Source organism: Peromyscus eremicus, chromosome 7, assembly GCF_949786415.1.
Source record: "Peromyscus eremicus chromosome 7, PerEre_H2_v1, whole genome shotgun sequence".
NCBI lineage: Eukaryota > Metazoa > Chordata > Mammalia > Rodentia > Cricetidae > Peromyscus > Peromyscus eremicus.
In genome coordinates, this window is record NC_081422.1 from 20,922,398 (window position 1) to 20,943,403 (window position 21,006).

At 43.1% G+C, this 21,006-nt stretch overlaps 1 protein-coding gene across 1 annotated transcript in view; it reads right to left on the reverse strand.

The window, feature by feature from the left end:
• Window positions 1–19,043: 19,043 nt before the first annotated feature.
• The window catches only part of Herpud2 (HERPUD family member 2), a 36,403-nt gene continuing 34,440 nt past the window's right edge, over window positions 19,044–21,006 (reverse strand). The window contains exons 7-8 of the mRNA XM_059267533.1: window positions 20,371–20,485; window positions 19,044–19,914 (exon numbers count right to left, since the gene is read on the reverse strand). Of these exons, the coding sequence (XP_059123516.1) occupies window positions 19,753–19,914; window positions 20,371–20,485 (277 nt within the window). The 3' untranslated portion in view covers window positions 19,044–19,752. The remainder of the gene's footprint in view (window positions 19,915–20,370; window positions 20,486–21,006) is intronic.

The window sequence follows — 21,006 nt, forward strand, 5'->3', positions numbered from 1 at the left end:
TATCCTCTAGAAGAGCAGTAAACACTCCTAATCCCTGAGCCATCTTTCCAACCTCCACTTAGCCATACAGAAAGTACCTTCAGGAAATGATTAGGACTAGAGATGGGGATTGTAAGCCACCTCTTGCTTTACCGGTGAGAAAGATGCCCATTTCATGGCAGACATCTGTACCTGAAGGATCTGCTTCTGAGAACATGAGAAGGAGGAAACATGTCTGGAGAGGTGGGAAATGGGAGCAGGGAGGGACAGACTATCATGCAATGCTAGGATGATTGGGGGAAAACTGAAACAACAGACGCTGGGCATTTTAACACATACCACTCAAACTTTTGCAAGCCACTTCCCACTGTCCCAGTTCCCCTTCCATCCACGTGCAACGTTTTCTTCTTTTACTGCCGATCGTAGAACTGCATTGGTGAAGGAAGTAGAATTTTAGCGAAGCGATGCATGGATAACTTGAGTTTATTCCATGTGGCTCAGAGAAGAGAGAGTCGTGTTCAGCTTCCTTCCAGAAGCACTTTACAGATTTGAGTGACTAAAAAGGGAAAAAGATGCAGCTGACTTTAGACTACCATGTGCTCTAAGTGCCCAGCTTGGCTGAGATGGAGACAAAGCTCCATTTCCCCAGAATAAAAGGGCTTCCCCACGTTTCACTTTTCTATCAAGATCAGTTCAGAGAGAACCAGATCTCAGATGGACACAGACACACAGGAGCCTGAGGAGGCTGCAGCCTGAGTCCCTGGCTATGGCAAATAGGTCAGCAGTGGATAGGGAATGTCTGTACTTAGCCTTCTGGAAGCCTGCTGGGACCCCAGTACCTAGAAACAGACCTAGTACCTGGGCTCCACTCCAAGGGGCAGTTGTGGAGCTGGTGTCCAGAGAAGATTAATGGCCCCAAACCTCTTCCCTGCCATCTTCCTAAGATCCAAAGTTTTGCCAGGCGGTGGTGGCGCACACCTTTAATCCCAGCTCTCGGGAGGCAGAGCCAGGCGGATCTCTGTGAGTTCGAGGCCAGCCTGGGCTACCAAGTGAGTTCCAGGAAAGGCGCAAAGCTACACAGAGAAACCCTGTCTCGAAAAAACAAAAAAAAAAACAAAACAAAAACAAAAAAAACAAACAAAAAAAATCCAAAGTTTTAGATTAATCCGAAGATGGTTGATAGAGTCACAAAATTTCATTTACAGCCCCTGGAAACAAACACTGAGTGCCTTCTATGTACCTGGCATTTTCATAAACATCAGAGGATAAAAACACAAGAATCTCACATGTACTAGCAGGAAGAAGCATAGATTAAGAAGTAAGCACAGGGTTGATGAGATGGCTTGGTAGGTAAGGGCTCCTTAGGGTGACCTGATCATGAGACAGGAGCACAAAGACCCAAGAGGTAGAGAGGAAAGTCCAAGCTGTGGAGCAGAGGAAGTATGTGACTAAATTACATTTGAAACGGGCCACCAGTTGATTCCCTGAGAAGAAAAGCCGGGGCACTCCTGTAGGAACCTCCTAAAGCAGCCAGAGAAGGGAGAACAGAGCTGGCAGCAGTGGGCTTCAGGGAAGACCCTGGGATTAAGGCCAGTAGGATCTTGCAGGTGCTAAGAGGGGTAAGAGATGAACACCAGCTTCAGGGCTGACTTATGGTGTTTGGAGTGTTGTAACTGATGCTAGCATTCTCCGTGTGTTATGCTTTAGTAAGGGGCTGGAATGTTCCATGCATCCTGAATATTCCAAAGTTATCTTTTCCTATTAGATTTAGGACATCCCTTTGTGGATATGCTAAGGCTACCTATGCCCCTTAGTACTAATTACAGTTCCCAGGTGTGCGATCAGCAGAGGCCAAGATTCCATGTGGGAAGAAGGCATCGAAGAAAATTCTGTGCTTCCCAGAGAAAACAGTGTGGTTCTTTCTCTCCCTCCCTCCCTCCAATCTCTGTCTCTCTCTCTGTCTCTCTCTCTCTCTCTCTCTCTCTCTCTCTCTCTCTCTCTCTCTCTCTCTCTCTCTCTCTGTGTGTGTGTGTGTGTGTGTGTGTGTGTGTGTGTGTGTGTCCTCTTCTTCTCTCTCTCCCTCCTTCCACCCACTTCTCCCCACTCCAGGGTCTCAGTGTCTCAGTGCATCCCAGGCTGACCTCAGATTCACTGCATAGACAAAACTGGCCTTGATCCCCTGCTTCTATCTCCCGAGTGCTGGGATTGCTATACAGCAGTCACCATTGCCTGTTTTATGTGGTACTGAGCATTAAACCCAGGGCTTCCTGCATGATGCTAGGCAAGTACTGTACTAACAGAGCTACATTCCAAGCCCCAGGAATCTAAATCTCAACTGTAAACCATTATTGGCTGCCAGAATCCTAGCATTCTTGGGACTTAAAGGCAAGAAGTCACAGTTTACTAATTAGCTGAAAGAAACCAGGCCATAGGAGAAATGTGGCAAGATCCTCACAGATGGAAGTGTGTCTGTTTGTCTGGCATGAAAAAACATTCTCTCTGGGTGGCCCTGAGTTTGACTCACAGAAGAGAGGCATCCTACGTGGCCCTTGCCTTGGCCAGGAGCTTGTGTTCCACCAGTGGGCCAGGGCCCTGAAGCTGACTCAGGGGCAAATACTTCCCATATCACCCTTCATGAAGGAAGCAGTTTTGAAAGACATGTCTTAAGTTTCAAGAAAGGAAGATGTTTAGGTTCCAGGCTTAGACCTTCTTCTGTGAAATGTGTAAACTGTGTTGTGGAATTTGGCTGTGGTGTTTGTTGGGCTCAGGAAACAGCATACCTCCTTATTTCTCTGCATAGCACAGAATCAGAGAGACACATGCACAAGCCCTTAGCTGGTGTCAGAATACAGGAGCTGCAGACTTTCCATGGGGTCTCTCTGCTGCCGAAAATTAAAGCTGCTAGTGGAGGAAGCTGTGTGCATTTTGACTTGAAACCTACATCAGTGAAGAGAGTGGCTACAAAACGTGTCCCTGGAAATTAATCAAGAGAAGAAACCACTTTGGTTTTGTTGTTGTTGTTGTTTTGTTTTGTTTTAATAAGATAAAACATGGAAGTTGGACAAGACAAACCAACAGAAGGAAAAGAGCCCCAAGAGAGGGCACAAGAGTCAGAGACCCACTCGTTCACACATTCAGGAGTCTCATTAAAGTACATTAAAGCAACAGAGGACCTGGTGCAGACCCTGGTAGACCTTGAGCATGCTGCTTCAGTCTCTGTGAGTTCTTATGAGCTTTGCTCAGCTGGTTCAGAGGGCCATGTTCTCCTGGTGTCCTCCATTTCCTCTGATTCCCACACTCCTTCTGCCTCCTCTTCTGCTGGGTTCCCTGAGCCCTGAGGGGTCAGATTTCATGGAGACAGCCCATCTAGGGCTGAGTGATCCAAAGTCTCTCTCTCTCTCTCTCTCTCTCTCTCTCTCTCTCTCTCTCTCTCTCTCTCTCTCCATGTCTAGTTGTGTGTCTCTGTATTTGTTCCCAGGAAGAAGCTTCTCCCATGATGTCTGAATAAGGCACCAGTCTATGAGTATAGCAGAGTATCATTAGGGGTCATTTTATTGTTACTTTTTTTTTTTAAGACTTTGGCTTTACCTTAGGTCTCTGGGATATCTAGTCTCTAGTTCATGGTCACCGAAGCAGTGCTGGGTATGAGTTCCACCTCATAAACTGAGCCTTAAGTGAAGTCAGACATGAGTTGGTTACTTCCCACAAGCTTTGTGTTGCCATTGCCCTAGCATATTTTGTAGGCAGGACAGATTGTAGATCAAAGGTTTTATGGCTGAGTTGGTACTTACATTTCTCTTTTGGTAGCTTACAGAGTACCTTCACACACCAAAGACACCAGAACAAAGGGTGAAGGTTCTGTGTAGGCACCAGCTCTATCCCTCCATGTTTAATGAGTTGTGTGGGTATTGTCTTCAGCAATGGAGCCCTGCTGTACGTTTGCAGACAGTAACCTATTGTCTTGGCGATAGCCTGAATTGTTTGGGGATTTCCATGAGACCCTTTTAGCCAACAACTCAATTAGATGTAACCTAGTCCTGGTACTGGAAGTTTCCTTTGGTAACAAGAGATGGTCAGTTGGGACTCATCACTCCTGCTATTGGGAGACCTCATTATGATCACTTTCATATGTTTTATGGAGTTTCCACTGTACTATGTTTCCATACCAGTTCTAAAATGCCCCTCAATTCCAGCTGTCTCTCCCCACATTACCTCTCAATCCCATCTCCCCTTCCCCTCCCTACCTGATCCTCCCATTTCCACTCCCCTAACTCCCCCAGTTCAAGTCCAACCATAAAATCTATTCTATTTTCCCCCTCCCAGGGAGATCTAAGTGTTCCCTCCTAGTCCCTTTCCCTATGCCCAACCTCTCTGGATCTATATATTGTAGCTTGGTTATCATTTATTTAGCAGCTAATATCCACGTAGAAGTGAATACATATTTATCTTTCTGGGTCTGGATTACCTCACTCAGGATGATTTGTTTTCTAGTTCCATCCATTTGCCGGCAAATTTCATTATGTCACTTTTTTTTTTTTTAAACTGCTGAGTAATACTCCATTCTGTAAATGTACCACGTTTTCTTTATCCATTCTTCCGTTGAGGGACATCTAAGTTGTTTCCAATTTCTGGCTATTATGAATAGATCAGCCATGAGCATGGAAGAAACCAACTTGTTTTTAAACAAGACAACATTTTGTGAAATGCTACAGATTTTTAGAAATAAAAACCCGTACTGGGCTCGTTCCTTTATTACGGCAATGGCTCCTTCCTAAGGTAATCATATAGTTCCCATTGTATATTTTGTTCATTCATGTCTTCTGCCCTCCCATGGCATATTGTCTCAAGATGAAGAACTCTGTCTATGGCAGATGCTGCTACCACCCCCAAATAAAAACTCAACCTTAATCACCTAACTTCGTTGTTCTCTACCTCCTGACCACATTGGCCTGGCCTTCAACTCTGCTCCTTTATTGTACTAAAGGTGTTAAGGATTCTTTAGTCGCCACCAAAATAGAGGTCTTCCTTTTGTATAGCTTTCTCTCTCACCATGGTTCCTGGTTGGTATGATGACCTCCTCACAGACAGGCTCTGATTCCTAGTTCAACTGTGACAGATACTTCCTGAACTCATACTATGGTCTGATAATGTCCTAGGAGGCTCTGGATACAAGGCTAGACCAAAGCCTTCCATTTGCTCAATAAACATCTCTTAAGCACCCACAGGGACTGATCATGTGTGAGCTGCCTTTCTATGAATTCACCCTAGACCTCTAACTCTATACTATAAATCAATCTCATATTAAAATTTTAACACGACACCAATTTCTGATGTTTTCCTTTAAAGAAAAAGCAAGTCATGGCATCTAGGATGCCAAAGTTTTATAAAACTAAGTAATACCTGACTTCACATTACTGTAAATGGGCAGAGTGTGCATTCACTTCCCACAAGGCACAAAATGTCACAAGTTGCAAAATCTTGTTAATTCACAGAGACTCCTCCTACTCACACCCAATTGGATTACTATAGAATTCTGGAATAAATGCCTAAGCCTTTCACAAACCTGTCAACCTTTCTTCTCACCATGCCGGCACACCATCTACCAATGCACAGACAGTTGTCCAGGCAAGTCACTGGAGGTTTTCAGTCAGAGTATAATTTATGTGCCAACTCATAATATCTATCTTGAAAATATTTAAAAAGTCAATATAGTGAAAAGCTTTCCCTTGTCTCTTTCTTGAAATTCTTCTCCTGCTTAACCCAATTTTCTAAGTCACTTAGAGGCCTTTAAACAAAATGAAATCTTAATGATGGCTCTGCCATGAATAATTAATTGTTGGTGTACAATCGTCTCAACAAAATCCATTCTCATTAGATTAGAAGTTTCCTCAAGATGCATGAGTTCATTACAGGCGTTTTTACATCTCCTTGTTTCTTCTCTTCTTTCTATTTTTGGTCCGTGTATGTGTGATCTGTGATTCCATCACCCTGACAGCTTCCAAAGAGGAATCATTATAAGGCAATTAAAGACCTTGGAGAAGTGGTAAGATGCTTTCCTGTTCTGAATGCAGCAGCTAAGCTGAAGAGTGTAAACAATAGAGCAAAGCTTACACTTGCTGTGGTAGGAGAGGGTGGCTTGTTCCTTCAGAGGGAGCAGAGAGTGTCTCGGCAAGATGTGCCTAACTATCTCTGTACGAACTGATCTCCACACCCATGGGACTTCTGCCTCTGTGTCTTCTGTCCTCTTGATGAGCAGAAAGTTCTGGGGAGAAGAGTTGATGACAACAGAACTTCTTGAGAATTCTTCTCAGATGATGCAGCGTAAGGTCCCAGACACTGTGCGAGACTGGAGGTCATTTCCCACTCATTGGACAGAGAGTTGGGAACTTCACCTGTCACAGTGACACCACCATCCCCTCCCCTTAGCAGCCACTCTCTCATTCCCCCTTAGTCCTCACATACAATTACGTTCAAGTATTTCACTGGATTGCATAACTGAATCTCATGAAACCTGTGGTAATTTAAAAAAAAAAAAACCTAAAAGAAGAAAAAATCATATATATTACTTCAAACACATTTACATTTTTCTTTCTAAATGTGATGCATGATTTTCCCTAGAGATATGTGAACGAGCTTCTATCACCGCAAACAAGGCATCAACAACAGAACAAACAAATTATCCCACCGAGTCCAGGATGGCGAGTCTATTAATGAGTCTATTGGGTTTACGTACAGAAGCATGGGTGAGGAGTGGCCCACAGGAGCCTGGGCAGCTGCATCACTGCAAAGCCCACCCCAGCATGGGTGACAACTAAGGAAAGCTTCACCTCTGGACTTCTGTACCCAAGCTGTAGTCAACTCCACTCAAGCGTCTCATGGGCACAGTGTATACTGCTTACAGCTCCCTGGAGAGGGACTAACGAATCTTGAACTGTCCATACTTCCTGAGTTTCATGAATCTTGTTAGCTTCCCAAGTCTTCTGAGCCTTCTATCTTGTTCCAGGAGGGAGTGATTCAATCCAGAGGAAATAGCTACAGAGCAATAAGGCACTGGAGTATAACTAGGTCACTGTTGTTGCTGTTTTCAGAGTTAGGGTCTAAAGAACAGCCAGTGTGGCTGGATACAGCAGTGTCAAAGGCTTTGGCTGCATTGTGGTTCTACACAGCTATCATCCTCTTACACTACTGTGTATGCTGTTCTTCTCATTGAGCCTCACTGTCATCTGTGAGGCTACATCATAATCTCTACAACTGTCCTTTGAAAAGCTGCCTGGCGTCCCGCCGAGTAGATGGACTCCAGTGCCCACCTCTCTCTCCATTTCTCACCACTATTGCTAATGTTACAGGTGAACATCCTTCTGCAGGAACTTTTATCCAAGTTTACTTTCCTAATTTCAACTACTAGCAACGAAATGATTCTAGGAAAAGAGAATGTTTCTTGACCTAGTTTGTGAAACAGTTTCTCCCAAAACACTGTCCCAGTGTGTGCTCCCACAGGCTCTCAGCTGGACCAAGATAAAATCGGTCAGCTCTCAGCTCCATGATTTAAGTGTTTATCATGAAATGCACATGACAAACAGAAGTATTTGAAATGTAAGAAATCCAAAGAATATTAAAATCAATACCCATGTGTATGTTACCCAGTTTAAGAAAAAGTAGAGTGTGACTACCTCAGAAGATCCTCATGTACATGCATTACCATATTATGGCAGTCACAGACAGGTCATACAATCTCCTTGACTTAAAACTCATACAAAGAACAAAGTGTTATAATAAACCCATTCATATGTGAAAGTAATATATGCTAACAATTTAAAAGCACGTGCAAACATTTATGAGGGTCTCCTTTTTATGTGGGAGATACATTCCACAAACTCTAGTGGATTCCTGAAGCAGCAGATAACACAAAGCCATTTATAGTTGGGTCCTAGTGTTTGAAGATTGGCCCCACATGAAAGGTGGAAGAGAAGCAGACAGATCTGGAATTATACAGAACAAAATGTCCTGGGGAATGACCAAAGTGTGGTCCTAGGAAGACCACAACAAAACCAGTTGAATTCCCAATATGTGACTCAGATAGATGTATTTATGGGTTAGACAAAAGCAGCTGTATCATCTCTGGGATGTACCTGGCTTATCTTAAGATAATATGACAGGGAGAAACAGATCCCTGGAGAAAGGGTCCAATGGTAAAGACCACACAGGACTCCAAGGACCTATGTAAGGTTTTATCTATTTGTGGTTTGCTGCACAGCTACATAGGAAAACAAGCTAGGACTACTCAAGGGCAGTCCTGGCAGCGACGACTCAAGAAGGCTATGGTCATGTCAAGCTGCATCCATGTGGCTAATAAAACAAAGTTTTATTATCATATATGCTGCAATGGAAGTTCTGTGGCTGCGCTTGCTCAGAATGTCCTCTTGTACTGTGCGTGCCCCGCCTATGTGCTGACATGTGCTGATACAGTGTCTACATGATGAGATGATGTAGGAACGATGCATGGCAACAGGCACTGTGAGGTCCCACTAAGCCATCACACACTGGTCACCTGAACACTAGCACTGCAATGACAACACGGAGAAGTTCATTTGGGGACACTTGCATTTAACACTCAGTGTACAGTAACTGAAACCACACACAGAAGGTAGAACAGACTATACACAGACTACATAGGCTCGCCTTCACACACCCAGTGGTAACTAAAGACTCTGGCTCAATTCCATCTTATAATTCTACCACCTTGGAGGGGTTTTTTTTTTTAAATTCTATCAAAATAGGACAAATACGAAAGAGCAGTGAGAACCTTCACCCCTCTAATTGCCCTTATCAAAGGGAATACATCTATGGTTTATTGGGAAGAACTGCTACAGGCTGTCACCTTTACCCTGAGGAGGCTGGCAATGTGGCCCTACCCGTGCACAGGACTTCCCATCACACATAACCACGGTCACAGTGCTCCATTTCCCTAAGAGATGACCCATGCCTGCCTCTTGTGTAAGTGCTCCCTGGATTGTCTGTGCAGTTTAAAACATATGGCAAAGAAGCACATATGTAGGAAGAAAATACTGGCAATATTATAAAAATGCTCCTCAGAGAACGTAAGATGACAAGTTGTCTGAGTGACAGCCTGGCTTCAGCTTCCTGAGGATTCACAAGCCCTTTCCGGGACGTCGTTAGGCAAGGCCAGGAGGGAGCCTTGGAAATCAGAGGTATCTCCATGGGGCATCTATCAGAAGAGTATTTTGGGCAATCTACTGCATGGCCATCAGAGGGAAGAAAATACTTTGTATTTTCTTATAAATTCACAGGGATTCTCCGTAAACTCTCAGAAGCTATTCAAAATTAATCCAAGCACCAAAATGAAAGTTGAACTTTAATAGTACGACACTGACAAGTGCTGAGAACATGAACTAGTTCCCTCAAAGCATTTCATCCTCACGTGTAAGTATGGTACTGAGGCAGCGTCTTGGAGTGCGTAGTACTTGGAGTGGGTATGCAACTGCTACTTTCTATGTCTGCTTCTGGCAGCCATCCTGGGATCTTCCTTCACCATCACCATGGGCAGTCCCTTCAACTCTCTCCCATATAAATCTTCTGGTCCAGCCACTATGGAAATCAGTGTGGTGGTTCCTCAGGAAGCTGAGAATCAATCTACCTCAAGAACCAGCTATATCATTCTTGAACATATACCCATAGGCTCTACATCCCATTACATCTACTATCCTACAAATAACTTGTGCATCCATGCTCACAGATGCTCTTCTCACAATAGCCAGAAATTGGAAATAGCCTAGATAGCCATCAACTGATGAATAAGTACAGGAAATGTGGTACATTCACACAATGGAATATTATTCATCTGTTAATAAAATGAAATTGTGAAATTCACAGACAAATGGATGGATCCAAACAAAAACAAAAACAAAAACAAAAAACAAAAACAAAAAAAGCTTCCCCAGTAAGGTAACCCAGACACAAAAAGGCAAATATTGCCTATTTTATATGTGGATGTTAGCTTTTAAGTTTTAGATATGTGTGCTACAATCTATCTAACCACAGAGGTAGGTTTCAAGTAAGAGGCCAGGGGAGAAACGTCTCAAGAAAAATGAAATAGAACACAGGGTTGTGGAGAAATAAAAGGAAACTAGAACAAGACGACTAAATGGGAGAGTGTGTGCCTCAGTTAGGGTTTCTGTTGCCGTGACCAAACACCGTGACCAAAAAGCAAGCTGGAGAGGAAAACGGTTTATTAGGTTCACACTTCCACACTGCTGTTCATCACGGGAGGAAGTCAGGACAGGAACTCACACAGGGCAGGAACCTGGAAGCAGGGCTGATGCAGAGGCCATGGAAGGGCCTATTTACTGGCTTGCTATCCATGGCTTGCTCAGCCTGCTTTCTGACAGAACCCAGGACCACCAGCCAGGAATGGTACCACCGCACAATGGCTGGGCCCTCTCCAATCAATAACTAATTAAGAAAATGCCTTATAGCTGGATCTTATGGAAATATTTTCTCAATTAAGGTTCTCTCCTTTCAGATAATTCTAGTTTGTGTGTCAAGTTTATGTAAAACTAGACAGCACAGGGTGGGAGAGTAGGGTAGGGCAGGGATAGAGAGGGACATTAAAGGCCTTTTGAAAAACCATATTGAAGGGACTCCAGCCAAGCCGCGCACGACAAACATGGCTCCGGCAGGCCTTGCCCTTCTCCCCCATTCCCTCTGCCTTGCTGAAAACATTAGATTCCATCCCTAAAGCCAGTCATCAAGGTTTATTCCATTATCTGGCCACTTCCTCCTTCTCAGGATGACTACCAAGGTCTAGCTATCAAAGTATTGAAGTCCAGCAATCAAAAGCCCCTTTGGCTCACCTAATTAACATGCCCAATTAAAATTAAACACCTCCTTCTAATGTAGGGTTTCTCCTTTTACCTTTGTAAACTGCCGTTTGCCTATGGGTCATGTCTGTCTCCTAGAGAGTGGCAGTCCTCTGTTCTGTTCTGGGATAAATACCCCTTCCTCTCTCCCTTGCTCCCTTCCCCTTCTCCCTCATCCTCTACTCCTGTCTTTGTCTCTTATTCCCTGCCCTTTGTCCCTCTGGGGCAAATAAATCTCCTTTGTGCTGAGAACTTGGTCTTCAGGGTCCTGAGCCAATACCAGTCCCTACACATATGAAAACCTACTACTATAGAAACTTCCTAAAATATATACATTCATGAAAGGAATCTAAATGAAGTCACCGTAATAGGAGAGACAATGCCCCAGTTAGACATCCTATGCCACCATGCAAGACCTTCGGTGCCAAGAATGGGTGACATCTTGTAGATGTCATTGGCCAAAGGTGTCCCATGGAACTTCCCTGACAAACATCAATCATAGGCTGCTGGTGGCTTTCCACAACCTGATGATAAGGCCCTATTTCTGAAGACAACACCTGTTTACGTCATTGAACATGGAGGTCAATGTGCACATTAGCAGAGAAGAAAAATAACCCTCAATATCACTGAGACCTACAGCAATGACCTGCCTGCATGACAGACTGGTGCATCAGTGGCATAAATCTTACAGGAGTAACACCTGTTTTGTTGTTACTGGACTTGAGCCCACTCCATGAGATGAAACCCATACCTGACACTGCTATGGTGGCCACGAATGTGAGACTGATAGAGCATAGGTTTAGGGAAAGATTAATACTATTGTTCTGCTAAAGGAACAGAGCAGAAACAAATGACTCCTAATGACATACTCCTGTACCCATAGATCAGGGCCTCACTCAGCCCACATCAGAGAAGCTTCTTCCAAGTAGATGGGAATTAACACAGTGACAGACATCAGGACAATGTGCAGAGAGTGAGAGACTTTGGAGAACACAGTCCTAAATAAGATGTCTTCATCAAACCCCTTCCCTCAGTGCTCAGGGATCTATGCCAAAGAAGAGGTGGAAAGATTCTAAGAGCCATGGGTTGCTGGGGGAAGTCTTTCTGTATGCTGTGAATACGTGTTTTTCCCATTAGTTAATAAATGAGCTGCTTTGGCCTATGGCAAGACAGCTTAGAGGCAGGTAGGAAATCCAAGGAGAGAGACAGAAAGAGAAAGGAGGAGTCTGGAGAGAGGCCAGCCTGCCACTCAAGGAGCAACATGCCAGCAGACCACAGAACACATGGCAAAACACAGATTAGTAGAAATGAGTTAATTTAAGATATAAGAGCTAGCTAGCAAGAGTCCTGTCATAGGCCATACAGTTTGTAAATAATATTAAGCCTCTCTCTGAGTGACTGTTTTATAAGCAGCTGTGGGACTGCGGGGCCTGGCGGGACCAGAGAAACCTTCTGGCTACAGTGGGTGATGGATGACTCCAAGGAAACAGTGTCCTCCAGACACACAGCACTGACACACACATGAACTCACAGAGACTGTGCAGCATGCACATGGCCCACACAGGTTCAAGCTAGACAGGGTCCCAGCACCAGAGGGGTCCCAGCTTACTGCAGAAATGGCCGATTTAGTACTGGAGGAGAAAACACACAAGATGAGCCTGAAGTACCAGGACATGAGGAAGTGTCCAGAAGATGCTTCTCAGTGGATGCAGGAGCCCATTGAAAGAGGTCCTCCTCATAAGCAAAGCTTGGGGGATTTAACAACAAAACAAAGCTGGAATTGGGTTAAAACCCCAAGTACAAATAAGTAGAACCAGTCCCAGTTGTCACCAATAAATGACTAGGTAAAGAGGAGACAAGCTTCCCTGTGGGAGAATGGCTAATGATTTATGTAAACACACTACTCAGAGTGCAGTGAGCTTTCCTACTCCTGAAGTAAGAGCTGCACATAAAGCCTATTTCCAAAGAGCCCCTGTGGAAGGAGGGCAAGAAGAGCTTCCCAGGGGAGAAACTGACTACTTCAGCGAAGTAATCCAAGTCAGTGTTAATAGTGCTAAGTCATGCTGACAACATGTGTCTCAAATGTAATGAAAATGGCACTTGACTTCTGAGGTCATGGGGAAAATAACAGCACAATTCAAAATGAGGGACAACTCATAAAATATCTGGCCCACAGCTCCCAAAACGGACCAGGTCTTCAAAAACAAAATGGTCTGAGAGAGTTTTGAAGCTGTGAACACACTGAATAGTCAAGAGAAGGAAACTTACCAGGACATGCAAAGGATTCTGGAACAAAAATGGGACGTCCGTTCAAGAGCAAGGGTGTCTGAGAAAGAATAAGCTATAGTTTTAAAATAATGTATCAAAATGAGTTTATTAGCTGCAACAACCGTCCTAAACTAACCTAAGTGAGGCTAACAGGAGTGGGTCAGCCAGGACTGTTATTTTTGTGACTTCACTGTAACTTTCCTAAAACTTCCAAAATTGTAAGTTCAGATCTTAAGAGCTAAAGAATGATATAAAAAACAGCATTTAGCAATTAAGACCATCTTGATTCAGATCTTTTCATTTTAGGCAATAATGATTAAATCCCTGTATTATGGAATTAATAAAAAGAAAAACAGAAAAATCTCCCTAGAGAATTGCTAAATGGGGCATAAGGCATAGGATGGAGTCTCATTAAGCAAATGTTTAGCATGTGAATAGATTTGTGCTATTACAGAGGCTGTCTGATTTAAATGACTCTTGCCTGGAAGACAGTCATCCAGTTCCACCGCCGGAGCTGACTCTGGGTGGAGACAGATCCTCAGACAGTTGCAGTGACTGGCCAACTCCTCTGAAAGCATTTCATTTCCGGTGCGCCCCATCTTCAAATCCAGAGAGTACCTGACGAGAGTCATCTCTATTTTCTCTATGTTTTTATGTTTATTTAAAATATTCTATAGTCATGGAAAGGTAAAATGTTATAATTTTATGTTACTTTCAAGTTTGAAATGATTTCAGATTTACAAAACATTACAAAAAACTTTATTGAAAAAAATCCTGTATACCATTTACCCATCTTTTCAAAACGCTAATATTGAAGGTAGCCACGGGACAGTAGTCAAAACCATGTGAACATTAAAGCGTTAGGTGACAAGCTATGCTGCAGGCTCTGCTCAATTGCTAACGGTTGTCCCACAAGCACCCACCACCACCAGAAGTTGTGCTTGGGAGCCCTGGCTCCTTATGGCCTCCCATCTCTCTGACAGGGCAGTTCCCGGCCTCTGTCTCTCCTGACCTTGATCCTTCTGAGGAGACTAATAAACCATGGAAGCCCCCAGAGTGGTTCCATTGAACATACCTCTGCAGTTAGTTCCCAGGGTGTCCAGGAGGAGCTGGAGGAACCAGGTTTTCTTGCAGAAAGAATCTGCAATCACCAGCAAGCCCTCGAGCAGATGGGGGCGGGTGGGAACATGGCTGGTAGGAGCAGGCAGCACCTCCCATCCCCTCAGCCCCACCCTGGCTTACAGATAATGGAATTTTTAAATCTCTCGTCTCTGAACACCTTCCACAGCACCAAGCTTCTAGCTACCTGGATATCCCACCTTGTTCATTCACAAAACCCTCTGAGGGGGTGAATGCCTAAGTTGACTCATCGGACCTGATTAGAACCAGGAGTAACTAGTAATCATGGCCTTCAACCTTCCTGGAGTTTTACATCAAGACCACATTACCAAGGTTAAGAGTTTCCTCTCTTAAGTAAATGCTTACTCATGCTAAGGTAAGGTAGTATCCTCCCTATCAGGGTCCCCAAGAGCTGAAAAACTTTGTCAATAGCATAGATCTATGTGGTGCTACATCACCACCTAGTGTTCAGAGTGACACAGTGCAGCCATCTGCCCCTGCTGTTCCTGCCCATCACTGGGGGTGTTCTTTAAGCAGCAATACACAAAGACTTGGCAAGTGTGCTCTCATTTCCAGTGCGACAAACCAGGTTCACCAGGGGAAAGCTCTGGAGTCTGACAATCCCTCCTTTCCTTTTACTGTGTTTTGTTCGGCTACTGACCATTTCTAATATTTTTCTTTTCCTACAAATGCATGAGTGCTGAATCCATAGCAGGTCCCAAGAAGCACATATTCCTTCTCCTTCTCTATACTAGTGGTCCTCAACCTGTGGGGTCGCACATCAGATATACTTCCTATCAGATATTTACAATTCACAACAGTAGCAAAATCAGTTGTGAAGTAGCTTCAAAATAATTTTACGGTCAGGGGTCACCACAACATGTGGAACTGTTTAAAGGGTGACAGCATTAGGAGGGGTGAGAACCACTGGTTTATCTTCTTTTCTAAACTGAAATCTTCCATGTCAACCTGAAATAATCAGAGGACACTTCATGAAAGATATGAGATCTGACAGAAATAGCCACACTGTAACTTCTGGGAGCCACTTGTGAGTGAAAGCAGGGACTCTGACAACCAATCGCCTTGTTTTCGACACCAGTTCCTTTGCCCTCACCCTCTCCTTTCTCCCACATCCTGAGTCTGGCTCCTCTGAGCAGCTCGAGGTCAGACAGGGCCCTAAGGACCTTCCTGTGCTTCCAAAGTAGCCTAGTTGCCTAACAGGCTGTGTGTTCTTCCCTAGTCTCCATGTGTGTGCTGCACACACCAGCTTCTACTCAGTTTTTCCTTGCTTACTAGGTCTTTCCTTGTCCCCGTTTCTGTACTTTCACACTGGTGTTGTTCTTTATCCAGACTGACACTGTCTTTAGGTTGCAAGACTTAGTTCACATGGGCTCGACATAGGGAGGCATTGCTGTTTGGAGCAATCAAACATGTCTCCCCTCTGCTTCTATTTGATCTAGTTTCCTATTTCTCACTTTTAGCTGTTCTTTTGGATTATTTGCATCATATTCTATTATTCTTCCATTCTTTTGAACACACTATAGATATTGAAACATGCCACTGTTGTCATTATTCTTTCATGTTTGTGTACAGGTGTATGCACACATGCATGTGGAGACTAGAAGTTAACCTTGAGAGTTGTCTACCTTGTTTTTAAGGCAGGGTTTCTCACTCGGGACCTTGGGTTCACTAATTAGTCTTAGCTAGCTATCAAGTGGGCCCCAGGAATGCATTTGTCTCCACCTCCACACCACTGGGATTACAGGAACCTACTACCAGTTTTTTATGTGGGTGCTGGGCATCAACCTCAGGTCCCTGTTTGCATAGCAAGTACTTGACTGAGTTATCTTCAATGTATCATTAATTTTTTATACCATTTTTAAATTTATTATTGAAAATATTCTTCTCTCATACAATACATTCCAACCACTTTCCCCTCCCTCCACTTTTCCTAGCCCACCCCTGCATCATTAATTTCTAATGCAAGTTAGCATCTTTAATGTTTTCAAGACAATTCAAGAATTAAGATTAGTACATGGTTCCTGAACTCTTATTTTTGTTCTAAGTCTTCTAAAATTTCTACTCAGTATCCCAGCCCTTACCAGCAAGTGCCAATCACTGTTCCCAGCTCTCGAACACTTACTTGTCTTTCTTTCTTGACAGCCCTGGGAACATGGTGATAGATGATTATACTAGGACTTTTCTTGTTTTCTCCACAGAAGGGTTGGTGTGAGACAAGCTCATCGCAATTTTCTCAGAGCTAAGAACGCCCACAGGCCTTATTTGAGTAACTGGCTAACTGAAAAGAGTGCAAGGTCTGAAGCAGAACAGAATGCTGGGGTATACTACCTTCATGATTTGGGGCAAGTTGTTTAATTAGATGTGTTCTCATGTGGAAAACAGAAGTAACACTGGACGTTACCTTGAGTTGTTTTAAACATTTTAAAACGAAGGTACACTTAGCACAGAGCAGGTGTGCTGGTTAGTGTCTTATAGACTTGACAAGAGAAACCTCAACTGAGAAAACGCCTCAGTCAGACTACCTTTAGGCAAATCCGTAGGTTATTCTCTTGATTAGTGACTTGGAAGCACCCAGCCAATTGTGAGCAGTGCTACCCCTGGGCAGGTGATCTGTGTGGTATAAAGCAAGCTGAGCAAGCCACAGGGAGCAAACCAGTAGGCAGGCATCCTCCATAGTCTGTTTCAGTTCCTGCTTCTAGTTTCCGGCCTTGAGTTCATGCCCTGACTTCCCTTCATGATAGACTAAGTTTTAGTATTAAAAAAAAAAAAACTTTCCTCCCCAAGTTGCTTTTGCTCATGGTGCTCATCACAACAATGAAAACATAACTAGGCAGCAGGAATATGTTTGAACTTCAGCAGCAGTTTTGAAGCATTCTAGCTGGTCACTTTTATCATTGTGTAACTGGCCAGGATGGCCCAACAGCAGCTTTTCTGTGCGTCTTCCATGAGAACAACAGTTGGTGAAGACCATCCATATTCAGTTTGCCCACCTGCCTCTTCTGTAGCCTTGGCGTACTCAGGCACGAGCTGCTGCACATACTCGGTGAACAGTATGTGCAGGAAGTGGCATGCTCATTTTGTAAAGTAGGTCAGTAAGAGGAAGAGTCAGAACTCGGCAGTAGCATTGGGAAGTAAGCTTTGACAAGATAACTTCCAAACTGGTCTGCAAGACTGGGACCTCTGGGACATACCCATAAGTGTAGAGAAAGGACAGCTGCACCCATGGAGGTTTGCTATACAGACAGGTCTTCAGTAGGGCTGCAGCCCCGCTGTGCTGGGCAAAGAGTTCTTTCCAGAGTCCTGGCTAGGAAACAAGCCCAAAAGCCAGGAATAGAACAATGAGTGATGGTTCTGTGCTCTCTTTAAGAGGCCAACTCTTACAGGCTCCACAGGGACCTTAAAGAAAAGGCTTGCACTACTCCATAACCGATGCATTCAGGAAGCATTGCATGGAATTCTGTTCTGTATAAATGTTTCTCAATGTCTAAATATTGGCACACCCAAAGTATAATGTATGTGTGAGAAATGAGACACAATGACTATGCTTTGTTCCCACCACATAGAAGTTGCCACCACCTTGAATCTGCAAGGCTAGCCCTTTCACCTGTGGAGACGAGCTGGCCCTACTGGCTTCCCAGACAACTTGCTAGTGAAGAACCCACTTGCCAGAGCCTGGTCCAGTTCTGCAGCTCCAGCGCCAACCGTTCGAGATTCAACAGATGAGAAGCTGCCTCACCATAGTCTACTAAAATGTAATGTGGAAATCCAGTCTTAACTATGAGACAAAAACAAAAACAAAAACAAAACAATAACAATTTTAAAAAAAAACCTGTCACTGAACTACACAACTGTGGCCCCCAAAATGGTCTATCTCCCACTAACTTAAACAATTTCAGTAGTGTTGGTGGAGAGAGCCAGAGAAATTAGTTAGTACACTGAGCTGTGGGTCCAACTATGGAGCAAAGGTCTTCACCTCTCCAGCCCTCCGGCCTCTCTTTCCTGTTGCCCACACATAGACCCTTTCACTGGAGAAAGCCTAATCCCTCTGTCAAGTGTAGAGGATATAAAAGGCCTTGGAAGCACTCTAGAGAACATACCCTAGTTAGCACTGGTCATGACTTGGCTTCAGACCAGTCTCCGGGCTTCCCCACAGCCTCTTCTGCTGTCTGAAAACCATCTTCAAGCACCATACAGGCCTCTCCAAAACACAGCTGACACTTGACTAGGGTTTTGGAGTTTTTTTGTTTGTTTTTGTTTTTTTACCAAGACTTATTGAAAGTAAGGCTGATATGAAGAAATTAACAACATGGAGAAAATTATTAAAAATAATAACATATTTACCATTCCTAGAACCCACAGTTGTACCTCTCTCAAGGCAAATCTGAGCAGTATCTTCCTCCTGAGGCTCTGCCTGGGCTGAGACAAAGAAGGAGGCTCATTTCCCCCTGCAGGGTCCTCTGTAACTACAACACCTGACAACAGAAGCCCCAAAATGCTGCACCCTCAACAGATTCCACAGCTCTTTTCACTAGCTCCCAACAGAAGGATATAAACTTATCAAGAGTTTCAATAGCTCTCCATTCTTCTGCCACTACCCTGTAGGTCCTCAGGTGCATTTCTGTCAGTGTTAGACTGCCTGGAAACTAAGAGGTGCCCTTTAGAATGGAAGAAGGCCAAACTGACCCGGAAGACATTAACCCTTCCAAACACTTGTAAAATTTAAATATATTTCTGCAGGTCAATTAGTATTGAAGAACTTGAATAAATATCCCATAAGGCTATTTATCATAATTGACTTTTTATTTAAAAAATTACAGGGAGCAATTTCCAGCATATTTTATAAAAGTACTGCCATATCAAACATTTTATATCACTTAATTCCAATGAAGAGCTGCCTTTTTCTTTTAAGATACTAATTCCAACTGATGCGACATGTGTCCTTAAAATAGAAAGTTTCCATCATTTATTCAAATGTCAAAATTAAGATTTTTGAGAAGTTTATTGCTTTATGGATGGGCAAGATGCTACTAGCACATTTTAGGTAAATAAACTTCTTTATTAAAAACTATGAGGTCATTTCTGTTTAAAACTTTTAGGATAATTCACAGAAAATAGATATATTTTTCAAAGGATACACTGAAGGGCTGGCCGTCTAGCTATGGACATTTAAAGGTGTAGCAGCTCTTTAAAGAAACAACACACAGTGGTTCTGCTTGGCGCACTACACGTAATTGAAATGAATAAAACTGGAAGACCAGTACTGTTATGCTATGTTCTGTTAGGATCTTTAAACAAACAAAAAAAATCACACACTTAGTAGTCCATTTGTGCTTAAAATACTCATATGCGTGAGAAGCTTAAGGAAAAGACCTCTGTACATGATCATCAAAAAAAAGTTATACATTTTTTTTTTTTTGAAATTGCACTGTTATTTAAACCACTTTTCTAAAGTCAAACCCTCCTTTGCAGCTGGCACAGTTTTTCAGGTCTAATTGGCAACTTGGGGAGGCCCCTCTGGTATCAGTGAAGTAAAAAAGGTGGTGATAAAGGACCACGCTGAAGCCATTAAGCCGGGCCTGTGGACTGCACTGCCATCTTCACCTGCATCCTCTCCACTCTCGTCTTCAAGTCCATCGTCCATAAGACGCTCCTTTCAAACAACATAAACACAGTCCTGAGTAACCGGAACCACAAACGCCAACTTACAGTAGCACAGGGGAGAGCTAAATATTTTCTAGAGCAAGAAAAAATCTAAGTGTGTAGGAAAAAAGTTAGATCTGGGGCAATTAGAAGGCATTGTGAAGTCTAAAATTAATCAATTCTGTGGTGTGTAAATAACTGCCAATACAATGAATTCTTACTCAGGTATAGTATCTTTCAAGACTATTTTTAGAGAGCTACTAATCCTTCCCACTTATTCTAACAGAGGATATGACTGACTCAGCATTACATGCTAAATTCCCCAGATGAAACCACAGTTTCTACATCAGCTTTTCTTTGTGTGCCTTGGGTATCTGTAAAGCATCCAAGAGTCCATCACCACTTCTGTCCCATAAGGACTCAGGACTATCTACCTGTAAAACCCACACAAAAGCCAATAACCTACCATTTCTTCAAGTTCTAGATTGTTTGCATTCTGCCCATCGTTGTTAACGTCAACGTTGTTAGGAACCTGTTGCTGACCGCCTTCTTGCCTGAAAGGGAACCATCCAGCCTGGTGTCTGTTCAGCAAAATAGAGAAAATAAACCACAATCACTTGTGTTTTCAATACTATAAAACAGAGTCCCTCAGGGAAAAACTACTGGAGGCGTTGTAATAAATGATAAAGACAAGTATCTTATTTCAACTCAGTGGATTTCTCAAGGTAATAACAGCAAAACAAAATTCAATTCAAATCCACAAGCCTATCTTGAATATAACTGGCTCAAAGTGACACATTAAATCACAAAATCTTTTGGAGTTTTTTTTCAAAATGAAATATAACTAGATACATTTCTTTGCCTCTTGACTTACTAATAATAAATATAACTTAAAAGTACACCCTTATGATGACATTTATCATATATTTGAGTTCTAAATAACTGAAAGTCTATGAATCACTGAATTAATAATTTACATAAAATACAAGAAACAAATACTCTGCTTTTAAACAATTCTGATAAATATTCTTACACAATACCTCTGCCATTACTTTTGACTAACATCAACATGCTGGATAGCTGAAGGCCAGTATTAAAAACC